Here is an 18,577-nt window from a genome sequence, read left to right as displayed (position 1 = left end):
CACTGGCTTTTAGCAATAACTGCAGGTCCCGACCAGCACTCTTCTGGTCCCAGGTGCTCAGATCTGCTCCAACCAGCTGCTTCAGAGACACATTCTTTTGGCTCAGAAAACACCCCATGCATAGCATTCACCACACTAGCACTTTCAAGTTGGAAACAGGTGTCAACCTCATTTACCATTTGGAAATTTGGTATTTATTAAATACAAATTCTTATTTTAGGCAGATCTATATGACTACATAAAGCAGTGGAAGTTATTTTTTATACATAACCGGGTCTTTTCCTGAGAACTGAAAGTCCTGGGAAGATGCCTATTTTAGAGTTATTATTTATAGAAGAAAACATCAAATTTGAGAGAGAATTAATTGAGTTTAAATCTATTAGAGGACTCCCTCTGTTATTAATTTTTAGTGATCTGGGCCTTATTTTGATACCTAAAAGCTAAATCAAAAGAAAGAAACAGAATACTCTATCCTTTATCTCTTTAATTCACACATCTGTCCTTTGTATAAAGAGGTGTTTTGGTGAACCCAAGTTGTTACACCAATGACATTCCACAGTATCACACTAGAATGATTGAAGTCACATTCATGAATTATACAGGAAATACCTATACAGGAAATATCAAAGGTTCATGAACTGATTATTCTTCTGGCAAGTTAGGGTTGGGTCTCATATTATCAAACTAATTTTTAATGCCTACTAAAATTCATGCTTAAGACAATCTACAATTAAAATTGTCCCTTGTTAGGTGGAGAGCAAAGACTTATTCACACTGAATCTCCCATGACTTGTATAGCACTAGGCACAGAATGGCATTCAGTGTTTTGAGAATGAATGAATGGTCTGCCTCTTGTCTTTGATAACAGCGAATATCATGATAGGAAAACAGGGGCATGTAACTTTTACTTACCAAACTCCACAAGTTGCACTGAGCATATTTCTCAATCACGAGCATTAATTTGAGAACAGTTAGGATGGAAAGTGGAGTCTGTGGGGCACTTGCCTCTGTTTGTGGCCTCCTGTGCAATCTTAGCCAAATAACCTTTCCAGGCCTAGGTTTACCTTAATATTACAGGATTTTATGCTTTAAAAATTCTATAAATTACTACTTATTTACAAACCTAGATTAACTGTGACAGATTACGGTATGTTTAAGGAATTACTTTTTAAAAATCCTTATTATTACTCTTTTTTAAGAAATGCAACAAGAGCCTTACAAACCATCCATTTGAAGAGCAAGCACAAAGACTGGCTCTGTTTGTGGTGCCACCACAGTTGCAGAAAGGAATGTCAGGCAGTCAGAAATGAATTGTGTTTCAGTCACTCTGCATGGTTGCTGCCACACATGGAACATTTTTTAGGCCAACTTTTCAAAATTTCCAGTTAAGGTAAACAGGAAATTAGATGATCTTCATTAATCTTCATTAAGACTCCATGGGTGTGTCTGAGCTCCTGCTGCCAAAAGGGCCACTAATAGATGAGTTTCTTGCACTCCCGAGAACAAGCCTCTCTCGTCTTCCAAATGCTTCATTTACTAAAATACAAACAAACAGTTAAACTAACAGATCAGGAAATTAAGTCAGAATATAAAGACACTAAAATGCAGACTTGAGCAATGAGGTTCTCTATTCTGGGGCAGAAATTTTATGAAAATATACTTAGTACTTTATAAATGGTAAAGTGAGTAACCAGAAGTCCAAGTTAATGTTCTGAATGAAGTGAATTATTTTTTTAAATGGTCCAATTTATTTTTGTACTTTACTTTCTTTGCCATGTCCTGGATTTAGCTGATCCGCCATGGTAACAGATGTCCCATTCCTTGTAAGTGACCCTCTGCTAGCCTTATTCTGACTGCTTCCTACTTTTTCTTTCACTTTTCTCTGATCATAACCAGGACAGAACTTTTTGGACTTAGGACTCACATCAGAGTAACCCAGAGAAAAATCTCAGGATCCTTGTTTTGCATGGGAGGGAGGATGCAGGAATCACATAGTGGGGATATATATATATTATCTCTGTGTTTATAGAATGCACCAGACTACCTCAAAGTAATAAATAAGCAGCCAGGATCCCCTGAAGGGAGAAGAGTGGCCTCTTCCGGAAAGTTGGATTTTGTAGAATTTTATAGTTGAGCAAAGGGTGGATTTATTGACATTGGTAACTGGGGAAGAGGGCTATTTATTGAGACCATGCTATATTTCTTTCCAGCTTTCCCCAAATATCTTTCAATTTTAAGATATGTATTTGTTAAATGATGTACACTTAAAAGTGTGAAGACAAACTTATTTGTGAACATGAACATTACCAATTACATCTGATCTTGTCTCTTTCCTAAGACTACACTGCTTTTGCTATCTTCCTGATGTAGTCACAGGTCACACATTCTGCACTTGGTCTTAGCCAAAATGCTGAGAAACAATTCGAGTCACACATTCTGTGTCAGTCCTTATAGAACTCATTCAGAAAAAGGAGAGGCCAGCATGATGGCTCACACCTGTAATCCCAGCTACACAGAAGGCTGAGGACCAAGGATCGCTTGAGGTCAGGAGTTTGAGACCAGCCTGGGCAACATAGTGAGACCCTGTCTTTTTTTTTTTTTTTTTAAAGAGGCAGGGGAGGTGTGCAGAGAACTAAAATCCTTACCTGAAGAGACTGTGCTTATATCCCAGACCCGAAGCCCTTCTTTTTGACCTCCAAAGGCATAAATAAATGGCAAATCAGGGCAACATGAAGAACAGAAGAGAACTCCCTAGAGAGAGAACAGGAAGATGGTGATTTCAATCTCTTCAGAGAGCCCTAATATCTAGATCTTCACTCGTTTCTAAGAACCTATGGTTACTCAAAACCAACTTACGAGTATCACTTTCAAGCCTACTGCACAGGTAGCTCAGAGTCAAGTCAGAAGGGCTATTACAACAATATGAAGCCAGACAAGCAGAGCACGCTGGTTCTTCCACGATGGTATATGCATGTTCTGACCACCCAGGCTGCTCATCTTCATTATCACTCTGTCTTTTAGGGATTTCCTAATAAACCTAACGTGTCATGTATTTCCAGAAACTTTAGCTCTCCTTTTAAACAATGACAATGATGCCAGTTCAAATCATTTTAAACTTTAATATTTTCTTTTACATTTTATTAACAGGTAATATATATTTGTTAAAGAAAATATGAACAAGAAAAATATATGAAAATCTCTCAGGGAGATAACAGTTTATGTTCTGAGATATAATCTACTAGAGTTAAATGGAAGCATTTAGGCAATTATGCATTTAAAATAAGCATGAGATGGTACTACAAAAACTGCTTCTGTAACCTGTTTTTCCATTATATTTACATATATTTATTCATACACAATTTTGAACAGCTGTGCAGTGTTATTATGTCTGCAGTCTAACTTATATAACTCAGTGGTTGGCATACAGTAGATGCTCAGTGTTTATTGAGTGAATCTGGTTATTTCTAAATTTTTCCTACTATACAGTAATTCATTTCAGTGTAGTCATAACTAGTTATGCAAAGAGATAAAGATACATAAACTGACCCTAATAACTACAGTGCCCTGAGGTTCAAGATTTCTTGGGATGGTCTTGATTTCAGGGTGAAAAAAAAAGCGGCCATTTCACTTGTGTCCTAGAAAAGCCTCTCCCCAGCGTCCTTGGTCTTACCAAGCAACTGTTAATCATGTGAGTTGGAAAAGAACCAGTCACTGAATTCCCCACTAAGTGTTCTAAGTCATAAAATCCCACCAAATTTGACTAAACTCAAAATTCACTTCCCCAACACATCCATATTAGTTAATGCAATGGTTCCAACAGAAAAACATGCAACACAAGTTCCGAAGAAAGACAAGGTCAGAAACAGAATAAATAAAAAACAGATACCCAGGGAGATTCTTACCATTTTCATGTCCCTAGAATGAACTAGACTTGGCCTATCTCCTAAGATGTCCCAGATCTTCACGTATTTGTCAGCTGAAGCAGTCACAAGACAGCCCTTGATTTGACTGCTAAGATCAAGACCTAAGGGAAGATTAGTTCAGACACTCTCACTTTGAAATACAGATTTACTTCATCATAAGTTAATAAAAATGAAAGCATTACTCTTGCTCACCAGAGATTTCATCATTGTGTGCATTAAGTGTAAAAATTGGCTTATCTGAACGTGCATCCAAATTATACACAAAGCCGTCATCTGTACTGGCCTAGAAAGAGTAAAAGATGGGCAAGGTCATGCTACATCACAAAATCTAACAATGGGTAAAAAGTCTAAGTCATAGTGAAAATCAGCTATATGACTTACTGGTGGAGCTTATGAAAAATTAACATGGACAGAAGTCATTTACTTTTGGACGACCTGAGTTTGCACTCACATGGGCTAATTCAGTTGACATGTCTACTGGATATGAGTATGAAGCTGTGGTGAGTGGTCTGGAATGGGGCTAGAGAGGCAGAAGCAAAGAGGCCATAGTTACGTCCACGTGAACAGAGGCCTGGTAAGCATGGCTACTCAAGTTGTAGGCTGAGGAAGCATCCACAGAAGTGGGTCAGAGAGGGAAGAAGGGACAGGGAAGAGTGTCAAAGAACCAAGTCGTGACCAACAGTCTAATTGACCAGTGTGGCAGCAGAGAAATTCAATCAGATAAGGAACTTAGGACTGAAAGGCAGATTAGAGTGGGTTGTTACACTGTCAAGAAAGGAAGAAGAAATGAAGGAATTAAGAGACAGACACAGAGTCGTAAATGGGAGACAGAAACCTGAGCCTGTATACAGGTCAAGGGCAACAGCCAGTACAAGAAAAAAGGATAAAGAAAGGACGGCTGAGGCAGTCTGAAGGTTGGGCCAGGGAAGAGAAGGCTTGGCTCTTATTTGAGATGAGAGGGAAGCAGGTGAACCATTTCATCTACTTGAACCTCCCACTTCCCTAAATATTTGGGATTTTAGTATCTATGACCATTTGTTAGCAAATAATCTCTAAGTTTCTGTGCTTAAAGAGTGAGAGCCGAAGTACACTACAACATTCAAGTACAACTGGAACTTCATTCCTGATCATTGTAAAATGAGTCTGGCTTCAGGCTGCCTGGCTAGGAACAGCATGCACCTCTACTAATGGTGCAGAATTGAGATTAAGTATCTCAGAATCATTACTTCAGGAACCTTATTAAAACTGTCCACATCTTTTGAGAAAGCTGTTTTTAAAAAACTCTTTCTCACCTTTGCAACACACTACATATTTACTTTAGGAAAACTGGGCAACAGATTTAACTAATCTTCCCTCTGGATGAAAGCTGGGCTCTTCTTTTTACATGTACTGAAATGTCAGTGGAATCTTTGGATGCTACGTGGAAAATCATCGTCCTCCCTAGATAATAAGGGTATTTAGAGAGAGGTCTTATACTTTTTTTCCTATTTGGGAGACAGTGCTATAAATTAAACAGGTTAGCATTCTCATCACTAGAGCTCCATTTAAGCATGAGGATTTAAATAAAAGAATATCTTTTTGGACTGATTTAGCCATTAAACAAAAAATACTAACTATGCTTAGTATTTTCAAACAACACTACAATAAAATGATCAAAATCATTAAATAAAACGTGGCACACTTTGGAATGGCCGGCAACCAGCAAAATCATTTACATGTTCACTACTTTTAAAATAAGAGCCATTCTCTTATTAAAAAAACAAAACAAAAACCTTATGCTTTCAACCCTAAACCCAAATACTTCATTCTGTTAAAACAGGAAAGGCTTTTCAGATAATTCTCTCTACTATGGAATTTAAAAAGTCATTAGTAACCTAGAAAAGCAAAACAATAACATGCATACTCTTACCAAAAAATGACAAGGTGAAAAGTGATTCCAAGTCACTCTCTCTATCTGCCCACTGAATCGCCACATTCGATGGCTTTCATCTGGACTTCGGCAGTCATACAAAGCCACTGACCTAGACACATTCAGGCGAAGTTAGGGTTTTAAGAGTTCAATTCTCCTATATGTTTCATTTATAATGAAATAGTAATAAAATAGCACTGTGAAATCAAGATTCATTTAAAGCCTGTTTTAAGGTTCTAAATAAAGTAGAAAAAAAATGAGCTGAGTTTCAGTAATTGATGGATTCTGATCTAAACACTTGAAGGCACTGATGGCTCTAATGTTACAGTGGTTTTGACCTTCTCCAGGTCAAATCTTCCGCTCTCAAGAAGAATCCTCTCTATGTCCAAAAGCCCAGGACGATTTCTAATTTCCCCTTCTCTGGTTGAGCTCAGAGCCGGGTTACTCATGTCTTAGGCACACTTACTCTCCACAAGCAGGTTATTGTGTTGGGGGAAGCAAGGGATGCACTTTTGTAATTCTGCATGAATCACAAGAAATGTAAACATACCACGCTTCAAGAGAGTAAGAAATGAAAATAAAGACTGCAAAGCTGGTTTTGGCTTCTACTATCTGTTTCTCCCACCCATAGACCCAATCTATAAAAAGGAGCACTGATGTGAGGTAGAAACCCCATAATTGACCAGTGGCCCCAATTCTTCACATCTCTCTATATCCATGGCCTCTGTCATGTGACATGGGAATTCTTCCCATAAAGGCAAAGTACAGCCTCTAAAAGCCAAAGAAGTTTCCTAGTTCCTACAGTTATATTATTATGACAGAACCATGTTCCCTTGTAGCCTGAAAGGACCCAAGTTCAAAGGAAAGATAAGTGGTGCAAATAATTTAAACACAAAGGTGGCCTCAGGGATACATTCTGCCTGGGTATCAAGTGATACTTTTAAAATGACTTCTAGAGGATAAAAACAGAGCAGCAATCATTCCTGCTGTGCTTTCTTACTTATCATACGAGCCAGAAATCAGAGTCTGTGCTTCAAATGGATGAAACTGCAGCGTCTGGACCTAAAGGGAGGAAACATAAATGCAGGTATCTCTGTTTGTTTGCTTTTCGTAAAATTACCTAACATGTGGTAAGAATCTATTTGACAGTATTTCTATAAATGCTTCCCTTTGAAATAAACAAAAGAAACATCAATGTGCTGCATAATCAAAGGGCGAACCATGCTCCCATATAAAGACTGGGCACTTAAAGAAAATGTAGTTTCCCCAAACTGTTTGGCAGAATACTTAGGTCCCTCAAATGTTAGAAGATACTCAGAAGAAAAAGGGAAGTAGTCAAACCCATCTGGTGAATTCCCCATGCTCCAGAAGTCCCAAAACAATGTGCATTAGATCCCTGGGGAATAATGCAGTAATGGCTGTTAATTCTTTAATATCATTGTGACTGACAGCCCTCATCCTTTTTTAGGAGCCTCTATAAATATGTTACAGGGCACTAAAGTAACCATACCTTTCTGTACCCATTTTTTCATCTCTGAGATGGGCATTATACCTACCACACAGGGCTTTGTGAAAATCCTAAGAGATAACAGGTGAAAGCATGCTGCAAGCCAGGTAAAATTATTTTCAAAGCCATATATAAATGTTTGAGATTATTTTTAGCCAATATTTGTGTCCGATTTTTAAGAACCGCTGTGATCAACTAAATCACCATACCTTGTCTGTGTGTACAGCGAGGCTAGCTGCTGGTTTCCCCAAGGACATATCCCACAGAATTACAGTGTTGTCTGCTGATGCACTTGCTAAAACATTTCTGAGAAAGGGAAGAATCCAATCAGGTAATCTTTTAAAAGTCAAGAGCATTCAATATGAGAAAAAGATTGCCTTTACAATAGCATCAGAAAGATAAAATACTTAGGAATAAATTTAACAAAAGAAAGACTTACATAATGAAAACTACTGAAGATTATGAAAAGAAACAAGAGTATCTAAAGAAGTGGAAAGACACCCCATGTTCATGTATTAGAAGACTTAATAGTGTTAATATGGAAATACTACATCTACAGATGGAGCTATAAACTGATCTACAGATTCAGCCAATCTCTTTCAAAATCCCTGATGACTTTTTTCTTTCTTTTTGCAGAAAGTGACAAGCTGAGTCACAGCCAGGCACAGTGGCTCACACCTGTAATCCCAGCACTTTGGGACGCTGAGGCATGTGGATCACTTGAGGTCAGGAGTTCAAGACCAGCCTGGCCAACATGGTGACACCCCTTCTCTAAAAATACAAAAAATTAGCTAGGCATGGTGGCGCACGCCTGTAATCCCAGTTACTCAGGAGTCTGAGGCAGGAGAATAGCTTGAACCCAAAAAGCAGAGGTCACAGTGAACCGAGATCATGTCACTGGACTCCAGCCTGAGCGACAGAGTAAGACTCTGTCTCAAAACAAAACAAGATGTACTACTATTAGTATTAGACTAATAATAATAAAACAAAAGTGACAAGCTGATTTCTAAAATGCAAGGAACCTAGAATAGCTAAAATAGTACTAAAAAAAAGAACAAAGTTGGCAAGCTCATACTTCCTGGCATCAAAACTTACTGAAAATCTACAGCAATCACAACAATGTGCTACTGGCAATAAGGACATACAGATTAATGGACTAATACTAACAGTCCAGAAATAAACATTTATAGTCACTGGTTTTTGACAAGGGTACTCAGGTAATTAAATGTTCAATGGGGAAAAAAGTCTTACCAACAAATGGGGCTGGGCACGGTGGCTCATGCCTATAATCCCAGCACTTTGCGAGGCAGAGGCAGGCAGATCACTTGAGGTCCGGAGTTTGAGACAAGCCTGGCCTACATGGTGAAACCCTGTCTCTATTAAAAATACAAAAATTAGCCAGGCATGGTGGCATGCACCTGTAATCCCAGCTACTCAGGAGGCTGAGGCAGGAGAATCACTTGAACCCTGGAGGTGGGGGGGGGGTGCAGTGAGCTGAGATCACACCACTGCACTCCAGCCTGGGTGACAGAGTAAGACCCTGTCTCAAACAAAACAAAACAAAAACAAATGGTTCAGGGACAAATGAATCATCTTCATGAAAAATAATGAAGTTGGACCCCTACCTCACACCATACACACACAAAAAAACTCAAAATGGATCATGGACTTCAATGTAAAAGCTAATACTATAAAACTCTCAGAAGGAAACATACATGTAAACCATCATGACCCTGATTTAGGCAATGGTTTCTTAGCTACAACATCAAAAGCATGAACAACAAAATAAATACACACCATCACATGAAAAACCCATGCTGCAAATGATAGCACCAAGAAAGTGAAAAAACCCACAGAATAGAAGAAAATATTTGCAAATCATGTATTTGGTAGGAGTTAGTATTCAGAATATATGAGAACTCCAAAAATTCAACATCAAACACAAAAAACAGGCAAAGGGAGGCCAAGGCTTGGTGGCTCATGCCCATTATCCCAGCACTTTGGGAGGCTGAGGTGGGAGGATCACCTGAGCCCCAGGAAGTCAAGACTACAGTGAGCAATGATTGTGCCACTGCACTCCAGCCTGGGTAACAGAGTGAGACCCCGTCTCAAAAAAAGTAAGCAAACAACTTGAAAAACATTTCTCCCAAAGAAGATACACAAATGGCCAATAAGTACAAAACAAAGATGCTCAACATCACTAATCGTTAAGAAATGCAGATTAGGCCAGGTGTGGTGGCAGCCCCTGTACTCCCAGTGAGTTGGGAGGATGAGGCGGGGGGATTGCTTGAGTCCAAGAGTTTGAGACCAGCCTTAGCAACATAGTTAGACCACCATCTTAAAAAAAAGGGGGGGAATGCAAATTGAAACCGCAGTGAGATACCACTTCACACCCATTAGGATGGCTATTACGAAAAACAGAAAATAACCAATGTTGGAGATGCTAGAGCCCTTGTGTGCATCGTTGGTGAAAATGTAAAATGGTGCAGCTACTATGGAAAATAGTATGGTGGCTCCTCAGAAAATTAAAAATAGAATCACCATAAGATCCAGTAATAACACTTTTGGGTACATACCCAAAATAATTGAAAGCAAGTACTTGAATATTTGTACACCCACATTCACAGCAGCATTATTCACAGTATCCAAAAGGCAGAAGCAGCAATCCAGGTGACCACACATAAATGAACGGGTAACATACCTTACATACAATGGAATGTTATTTAGCCTTAAAAAGGAAGGAAACTCTGACACTTATTAGAACATGACTGAACCTGAAGACATTAAGTCAAATAAGCCAGTTGCAAAGAAGTAAGTCTGTATGATTCCATTCATATGAGGTGCTTAGTCAAATTAATGGAGACAGAAAGTGGAGTGGTGGTTGCCGGGGCTGGGGGTTGGGGAAATGGGGAGTTAGTGTTTAAAGGGCAGAGCTGCAGTGTGGAAAGATGAAAATATTCTGGAGATGCATTGTGGTGATGGTTGCACAACTCTGTGAATGTACTGAAAGCCACTGAACTGCACACTTAAAAATGGTAAAAGTGGTGATATGATTTGGCTATGTCCCCACCCAAATCTCATCTTGAACTGTAGCTCCCATAATTCCCACGTGTTGTGGGAGGGACCAGGTGGAAGGTAATTGAATCATGGGGACAGGTCTTTCCTGTGATGTTCTCGTGATAGTGAATGGGTCTCATGAGATCTGACGGTTTTATAAGGGAGTTCCTCTGCACCTGCCCTTTCTCCTGCCTGCCACTACGTAAGACATAACTTTGTTCCTCATTTGCTTTCCGCCATGACTGTGAGGCTCCCCAGCCATATGGAACTGAATCAGTTAAACCTCTTTCCTTTACAAATTACCCAGCCTTGAGTATGTCTATATTAGCAGCATGAAAAGACTAATACAAGTGTTAACTTTTATGTTATATGTATTTTGCCATAATTTAAAGAAAAAAGAATAAAAGAGTATATGGTGAGATGTGAAAACAAAGAAAAATGTCTCCTGGGAAGACACACAATCCTATTGCACCATGGGCACTGCCAAACACCCTGTTTTTTCCCAGTGGTGGTGGAGAGAGGGCACTTGGTCACCAAACATGTAATGAGCACCCACAGTGATGAGCTGGCAGGTGACCTGGAAGATGCAAAGAAACAGATGGCAGAGCTCCTGCCTGCAAGCAAAGCATCCTACAAGAAAGGAAGACAGATAGACACAAAGGTCCATGGCACAAATAAAGAGATGAGTGTAGGCATGAGGTAAGATCACAATGGCTACAGTCTTTTACAGTCATTCAAATGTTATTTTTTTTTACCTGATTAGCTTATTCCATGAAAGGTCAAGGACAGCATCGGTATGCCCTTCTGCTGAGGAACTCTGTAATAATTGTTTTAATTATTTTTTGTATTAAAGTCCCCCCATAATAAAACTGAATATATTAATTTGCAAGATTCTTTAAACCTTAAGATTGTTTTGAGATGGAGTCTCGCTCTGTTGTCCTGGCTAGAGTGCAGTTACATGATCTCAGCTCACTGCAACCTCCACCTCCTGGGTTCAAGCAATTTTCCTGCCTTAGCCTCTTAAGTAGCTGGGATTACAGGCACACGCCCCCATGCCCAGCTAATTTTTATATTTTTTGTGGAGATGGGGTTTTGCCACGTTGGCCAGGGTGGTCTGGAACTCCTGACCTCATGATCCACTCTCGGCCTCCCAAAGTGTTGGGAGTGTGAGCTACTGCACCCGACCTATTGTTTTGATATTATATAAACTTTTGAAGACTAAAAGAAATAAAACCTTGTCTCCCTGTTAGAGACTCATGATAAATTTCATTACAGGGGCTGGGCGTGGTGGCCCACACTGTAATCCCAGGACCTTGGGAAGCTAATGTGGGAACATCGCTTAAGCCCAGGAGTTCAAGACCAGCCCAGCCAACATAGCAAAACTCTGCCTTTACAAAAAAGGCAAAACTTAGCCAGGCATGGCAGCATGAGCCTATAGTCTCAGCTACTTGGGAAGCTGAGGTAGGAGAATAAGAGGATCTCTTGAACCCAGGAGTTTGAGGCTGCAGTGAATTATAATCGTGCCACTGCACTCCAGTCTTGGGAGACAGAGCAAGACCTTACCTCTTAAAAAAAAAAAAAAGAAAAAAAAATTTTCTTTACAGGGAACAAGGAAGAAACTATAATAATTTATTTTTTTAGAGACAAAATATCGCTCTGTCACCCAGGTTGGAGTGCAGTGGCACACGATCATGGCTCACTGCAGCCTCGACCTCCTGGGCTCAAGCACTCCTCCCACCTAGGCCTCCCAAAGTGCTGGGACTATAGGCATGAGCTACTATGACTGGCCTAGCAGTTCTTTTTTTTCCTTGAGACAGTCTCGCTCTGTCACCCAGGCTGGAGTGCAGTGGTGCGACCTAAGCTCACTGCAACCTCTGCCTCCCAGGTTCAAGTGATTCTCCTGCCTCAGCTTCCCCAGCAGCTGGGATTACAGGCACACACCACCACACCCAGCTAATTTTTGTATTTTTAATAGAGACAGAGTTTCACCATGTTGGCCAGGCTGGTCTCGAACTCCTGACCTCAGGTGATCCACCCACCTCAGCCTCCTAAAGTGCTGGGATTACAGGTGTGAGCCATGTGCGTGGCCCAGCCCAGCAGTTCTTAATCTAGGTACTGTAATTATACAAATATCATTATGGCTCCCAACCCTCATAAAACCTAAGTTTTAAAAGTTGCAGGAGTTAATACATGGATAATTAGAATTCAACACAATAACAAATTTTTTTTTTACAGATTAGTATATCTGTATAAATAGCTACTGTATTTGGAGGAGGCTCATAATCCGAGAGTCCTTCATCTGTGGTAGCTATTCATATTAATACACTAGCTTTGAACTAGTTTTGTGTAAGAAAGAACAACATGACAATGGAGGTTTTATGCAATCAGAAATAAGTTTTCTTTGGATGGGCTTTTCAAAACTAAAAATTACAATAATTTCATAACTACCTATCCCATCTCACCAAGAATACCTGATTGAAAAAGTGTATGTTCTTACCCTTCACCCCTGCTCCCGAGTAAACTTATCTCTGACATTAGAGTTTAAATATTTATTAACTTCTTTACCTTCTTTCCTTTCTTTTTCTTCTTTTTTGAAAGTTTACTTCCGAGTGTGAAGACTGGCTCTAAAGAGTCCACTATATCAAGGTCCCACACTTCAATAACAGGGGTCATGTTTCCTACAGCAATGTAATTTCCTATGGGAGGAAACGATGCATGTATGATTACACAAAAAAAGACATACAGAACTTCTAATCAAATACATTACACTGTAGATCAACTGAAAAATGCTCTAGAGCAGTGCTTCTCAAACTTATATGCATATGCAGCATCTGAATATTACAAATGCAGATTGTATTTCAGGTGGTTCTGGGTGGGCAGTTCTAACTAGTTCACAGGTGATAACTATGCTGTGCTGCTGCTGGTCTTTGGGCCACAATTTCAGTAAGAAAGGCTCAATCTCTTGGCCCCAGTGTTTTCACTTACATAATGGGAATAACCCTCCTCCCTCCCTTCTTCATGGGGTGCTGCGGGGATGAAGATCAGATCAGATCATGAATTGTGAACAAGGTTTACAAACAAGATGTAAGAGAGTATAATCAGTGTTTATTAAAAAGTACGGAGAGGGGCAACTAATAGTGTGCAGATGTGGTTACAAAGACTAACATGAGAACCTAATTACTTGTGACAAGCCTCTTCATTTCGGTTTTACCTTACTTTTTCTAAAACAGGTTATGCCACTGAAATTTAGCTGGTAACATCTCACACATCAGGCCATTTATACAGAGTCTGTATGGGACCTTTACAGTTCTACGGTCCAAACGGCTTTAGGTCCCGTCCTTCAGCTTGTAGTAGAGCAGCTACCTCCTTACCTGTCTAAAGTCTGGGGATTTATGGACCCCAAACAATAAAGTGATGGTGTGTTAAGAACTCTAACTTCATAAAATAACAGTAACTTCAGAAAATATCAGCAACAATTCTGAAAACATTCAAGAGAATACATAATTTATGGAGCTAGGAGAAAATACTAAGACTGGAAATCACTGAACAACCTTAAGTTTTCTAATTACCAGTAGAATCATCTGGGCTAGGATCAAAATTCAGCCATTCCACACTCAGAGGATATGCAGACAAGAGTATATCATGGTGTACATAAAAAGAGTCTTCTTCTTGATTGTAAACTGAAAAGATTGGGAAAAGAGATTTTAATGCATCAGAACAAGTCATCAAAAATCACATCCCACTCAAAAAAACAAATTCTTTTTTTTTTATATGCCTTTCCTTTTTTATTTTTTATTTAAAAAATTTTCATGCCACCCTAGAAAATTCTTTTTTTTTTTTTTTGAACGGGAGTCATCGCTCATGGCCGCCCAGGCTGTGAGTGCAAGTGGCGGATGGATCTCCAGTCCCACTGGCAAGCTCCGCCTCCCGAGTTTTACGCCATTCTCCTGCCTCAGCCTTCTGGGTAGCTGGGACTACAGGGCCCGCCACCTCGCCCGGCTAGTTATTTTTTTTTTTTTTTTAAGTTCTAGGGTACATGGTGCATAACGTGCAGTTTGTTTACATATTGTATATTTGTGCCCATGTGGTTGGCTGCACCCATCAGACTCGTCAGGCACCCATCAACTATGTCATTATACATCAGGTATAACTCCCAATGCCAATCCCATCCCCCCTCCCTCGTGATAGGCCCAGTGATTGATGTTCCCACCTCCTGAGTCCAGGTGATCTCACTGTTCAGTTCCCACACTGAGTGAGAACATGCGGTGTTTGGTTTTCTGATTCTTGTGTAAGTTTGCTAGAGAATGTATGGGTTTCCAAGCTGCATCCATGTCACCATACAAAGGACTCAAACTCATCCTTTTTTTTGGCCATTGGCATAGATATGCCATGGTGTCATATGTGCCACATTTTCTTAATCCACGTCTGTCCACTGATGGGACATTTGGTATTGGATTCAAGTCTTTGCATCATTGTGAAATAGTGCCGGCAATAAACATACGTGGAATCTTTTTTTTTTTTTTATTTTTATTTTTTTTTTTTATTTTTATTTTTTTTTTTTTTTTTGGAAGACGGAAGTCTCGCTCTGCTCACCCAGGCTGGAGTGCAGTTGGCCGGACCTCAGCTCACTTGCAAGCTCCGCCTCCTGGGTTTACCGCCCATTCTCCTGCCTCAGCCTCCGGAAGTAGCATGGGGACTACAGAGCGCCCTGCCACCAATCGCCCGGCTAGTTTTTTTTTTTGTATTTTTAGTAGAGACCGGGGTTTCACCCATGTTAGCCAAGGGATGGTCTCGATCTCCTGACCTCGTAGATCACCCGTCTCGGCCTCACCAAGTGCTGGGATTACAGGGCTTGAGCCACCGCGCCGGCCTATGCATGTGTCTTTATAGCAGCATGATTTGTAATCCTTTTGAGGTATATACCCAGTTAATGGGATGGCTGGGTATATCGGTACTTCAGTTCTAGATCCTTGAGGAATCGCCATACTGTTTTCCATAATGGTTGAACTAAAAACAAATTCTATTAAATGTATGTGAGCCATGTGCTTTAAAGTGAGACATCTGATATTATAAAGAGATTCTAGGCTGGGCACGGTGGCTCATGCCTGTAATCCCAATACTTTGGGAGGCCAAGGTGGGCAGATCACTTGAGGTCAGGAGTTCGAGACCAGCCTGGCCAACATGATGAAACCCCCGTCTCTACTTAAAATACAAAATTAGCAAAATTAGCAAAATTAGCAAAAATTTAAGTCTACTGAAAATACAAAAATTAGCTAGGTGTGGTGGTACGCACCTGTAGTCCCAGCTACTAGGGAGGCTGAGGCAGGAGAACAGCTTGAACCCAGGAGGTGGAGGTTGCAGTGAGCTGAGATCGCACCACTGCACTCCAGCCTGGGCAACAGAGCGAGACTCCATCTCAAAAAAAAAAAAAAAGATTCCAATATCATGACTAGGCAAAAATTCTGCATGTCTAATACAGTCCCATCTTGTGGCATACCCCACAGGAGAAAATGAACACTGACATCTGATACTCCACCTGCATCCTTGTCAGATAAATGGTCCTGTCTTCTAGGTCATTCACAGAAAACAAATGTTCATAAGGTCTCCACAAGGAGTACTTATTTTATCTTTTAATGGTCTAGCTGCTTATAACCCAAAAAGAACAAACAAAAAATAGCACGGGAGAGAAATAACTCATATTTGGAAATGTAAATGCTTATCAAAAATTACTGTTCTTTAATATTTTTAAAAAAGGTTTATGAAGATGAAAATAGAAACAAAGCTCCCGATAACATCCTTTTGGAATATGGCGACTAACAGCTCCTTAACATTCACAGCTGTAATGTTAAGCAGCAAAACACTGTAAAATCAACGACTAAGAAGTCTTTTTAAAATGTGAAACACTGATAAAACAGAACCCACTAATCAGAACCTCCCCATATGCTTTTTATTAAGAAAGAGGTAAATATATAATAAGTTAAGGATTTTATTTTTAATTCCTCAGATCGCTGCTTCTGGAATTGATCCTGGGATTAGCAGACTGGTATAATGTTCCATCACATCCCTATGATGAGAATTCACGTTCAAAATCATTAGACTGTGGTCCTACAAAAACCTCAACCATGTTCGATATACTCAGCTTACATTTTACATAAAATTGGTAATAATACTTTAAAACATAGTCTTAACCACGTGAGATCAATATTTGGATCAGTTTTAGAATATAAATTTGAAGTTATTCTTACACAGACATACTGGGAAATTTAGAAATTCCTTCCAAACCCAAATAATAAAGTGTATCTATAATAACCTAACTTAGAAGGAAATGGAAATGTAACAGCTTTAACTTCTTTCTCAGCTCCTCTTTGATCCTGAGTTCAAAGGAATGACTATAAGTTCTCAGATAGGAATGAATAAAAAAATCAATGATGACAAAAAAAACTGTAATAGGGTCTCAATTTTTTGAAATTAGAATTGGTCTTAAAAGCAAAGTAAACAAATGGTTTTCATTTGAAATATGTAAAAGTTCAAAGATATCAAGAGTTAGAAAGAATAACTTCACATTAAATTGCCTGCTATGCATAAATAGATCACAATGAGCCATGGGATAAAATGGGCCTAATCTACAGGCTTCCCATGGACAGCCTTAAAGATTCTGAAGAGTTATAGAAATCCAAGCTAAACAATGGATGCTGTGATGAAGCAACCTAGAAGATGCCGATAAACATTAAGCCTAAGGGTTTTATTTTTTCAAGCTGTGCAACTGTGTTTCCTGTAACAAAAGGACTTATCAGCCTAATAATCTCTTTGAATCTTCAAAGTTTCAAGACGATCTGAAGACTGCTAGGGGAGGACAGTATCAGGCAAGGATGGACTTGTCTGAGGATATGAGCACAGTGGAAGGGGCATGAAAAACAAAAGGGAGAATCTGTAAGCAGAGTGCTCCAGACATTGTGGAAGTCCACTTTTAGCATATAAAAAACAGATTTTACATTAAAAATACCAAAGTGAGGCAAGCCATTCAATTAATATTAAATCAAAATAGCAACATTTAAAATATGATTTAAAATTCCTATTTTCATGCCTACTTCTGATTACTGCAAAGCTTTCGCTTCTGGCTTTGGTACAAATATTCCTTGAAGTGGGAAAGGTGATCAAGATGTTTTGGTTCCAAAAAAGAAATGTGGCCCTTTGTGTTGAATAATTATGAAGAAAATAAAATGTTCTGCAAAGGGGAAATATCTGAAATAACTATTTAAAAAACATGAGAAAAACCTGTCTATCCAGTATAATCCACATAAAGAAAAAGTAGCCAGAAAATAAATTAGGAGTAAATATCCAAGGTGGCAAGTTATTAACTCAGAGGAAAAGGATTATGCATTTTTATCTCCCTAAGAGATGGGGTCTTTGTCACCCAGGCTGGAGTACACTGGCGCAAACACAGAATCATAGCTCACTGTAGCCTAGAACTCATGGGCTCAAGCGATCCTCCCGCCTTAGCCTCCCAAAATGCTGGGATTACAAGTGTGAGGCATCGCACCCGGCCTTCTATTTTCATATATAGTTTTACTTCCAGGTTTTTTATAGTGGGAGTAGGAGATGAGTGAAAAACAGGCAATCCTATTTGAAGATTGAAAACCTCTATGAGGCCAGGTGTGGTGGCTCACACCTGTAATACAGCACCTAGCACTTTGGGAGGTCAAAGCAGGATTGCCTGAGCCCAGTTCAGGACAGCCTGGGCAACACAGTGAGACCCTGTTTATATATGAAAACAAAAAAAGACACCCCTATGAAAAATTTCCAGGGGATTTATTTCCATAGAAAATTCAAAGATACCACTTTTTGATGGGGTTGTTTGTTTTTTTCTTGTATATTTGTTTGAGTTCTTTGTAGATTCTGGATATTAGCCCTTTGTCAGATGAGTAGGTTGCAAAAATTTTCTCCCATTCTGTAGGTTGCCTGTTCACTCTGATGGTAGTTTCTTTTGCTGTGCAGAAGCTCTTTAGTTTAATTAGATCCCATTTGTCAATTTTGGCTTTTGCTGCCATTGCTTTTGGTGTTTTAGACATGAAGTCCTTGCCCATGCCTATGTCCTGAATGGTACTACCTAGATTTTCTTCTAGGGTTTTTATGGTATTAGGTCTAACATTTAAGTCTCTAATCCATCTTGAATTAATCTTC

The 18,577-nt window shown here is 39.5% G+C and overlaps 1 protein-coding gene across 1 annotated transcript in view; it reads right to left on the bottom strand.

Moving 5' to 3' along the window:
- Window positions 1-469: 469 nt before the first annotated feature.
- PWP1 (PWP1 homolog, endonuclein) overlaps window positions 470-18,577 on the bottom strand; it is a 28,131-nt gene continuing 10,023 nt past the window's right edge. The window contains exons 6-15 of the mRNA XM_017888271.1: window positions 13,966-14,076; window positions 12,962-13,092; window positions 11,152-11,213; window positions 7,549-7,645; window positions 6,833-6,894; window positions 5,833-5,944; window positions 4,116-4,206; window positions 3,903-4,024; window positions 2,646-2,751; window positions 470-1,536 (exon numbers count right to left, since the gene is read on the bottom strand). Of these exons, the coding sequence (XP_017743760.1) occupies window positions 1,427-1,536; window positions 2,646-2,751; window positions 3,903-4,024; window positions 4,116-4,206; window positions 5,833-5,944; window positions 6,833-6,894; window positions 7,549-7,645; window positions 11,152-11,213; window positions 12,962-13,092; window positions 13,966-14,076 (1,004 nt within the window). The 3' untranslated portion in view covers window positions 470-1,426. The remainder of the gene's footprint in view (window positions 1,537-2,645; window positions 2,752-3,902; window positions 4,025-4,115; window positions 4,207-5,832; window positions 5,945-6,832; window positions 6,895-7,548; window positions 7,646-11,151; window positions 11,214-12,961; window positions 13,093-13,965; window positions 14,077-18,577) is intronic.

Source organism: Rhinopithecus bieti, unplaced genomic scaffold, assembly GCF_001698545.2.
Source record: "Rhinopithecus bieti isolate Rb0 unplaced genomic scaffold, ASM169854v2 scaffold_17930, whole genome shotgun sequence".
NCBI classification, from domain to species: domain Eukaryota; kingdom Metazoa; phylum Chordata; class Mammalia; order Primates; family Cercopithecidae; genus Rhinopithecus; species Rhinopithecus bieti.
This window is presented reverse-complemented; position numbering and strand designations above follow the sequence as displayed.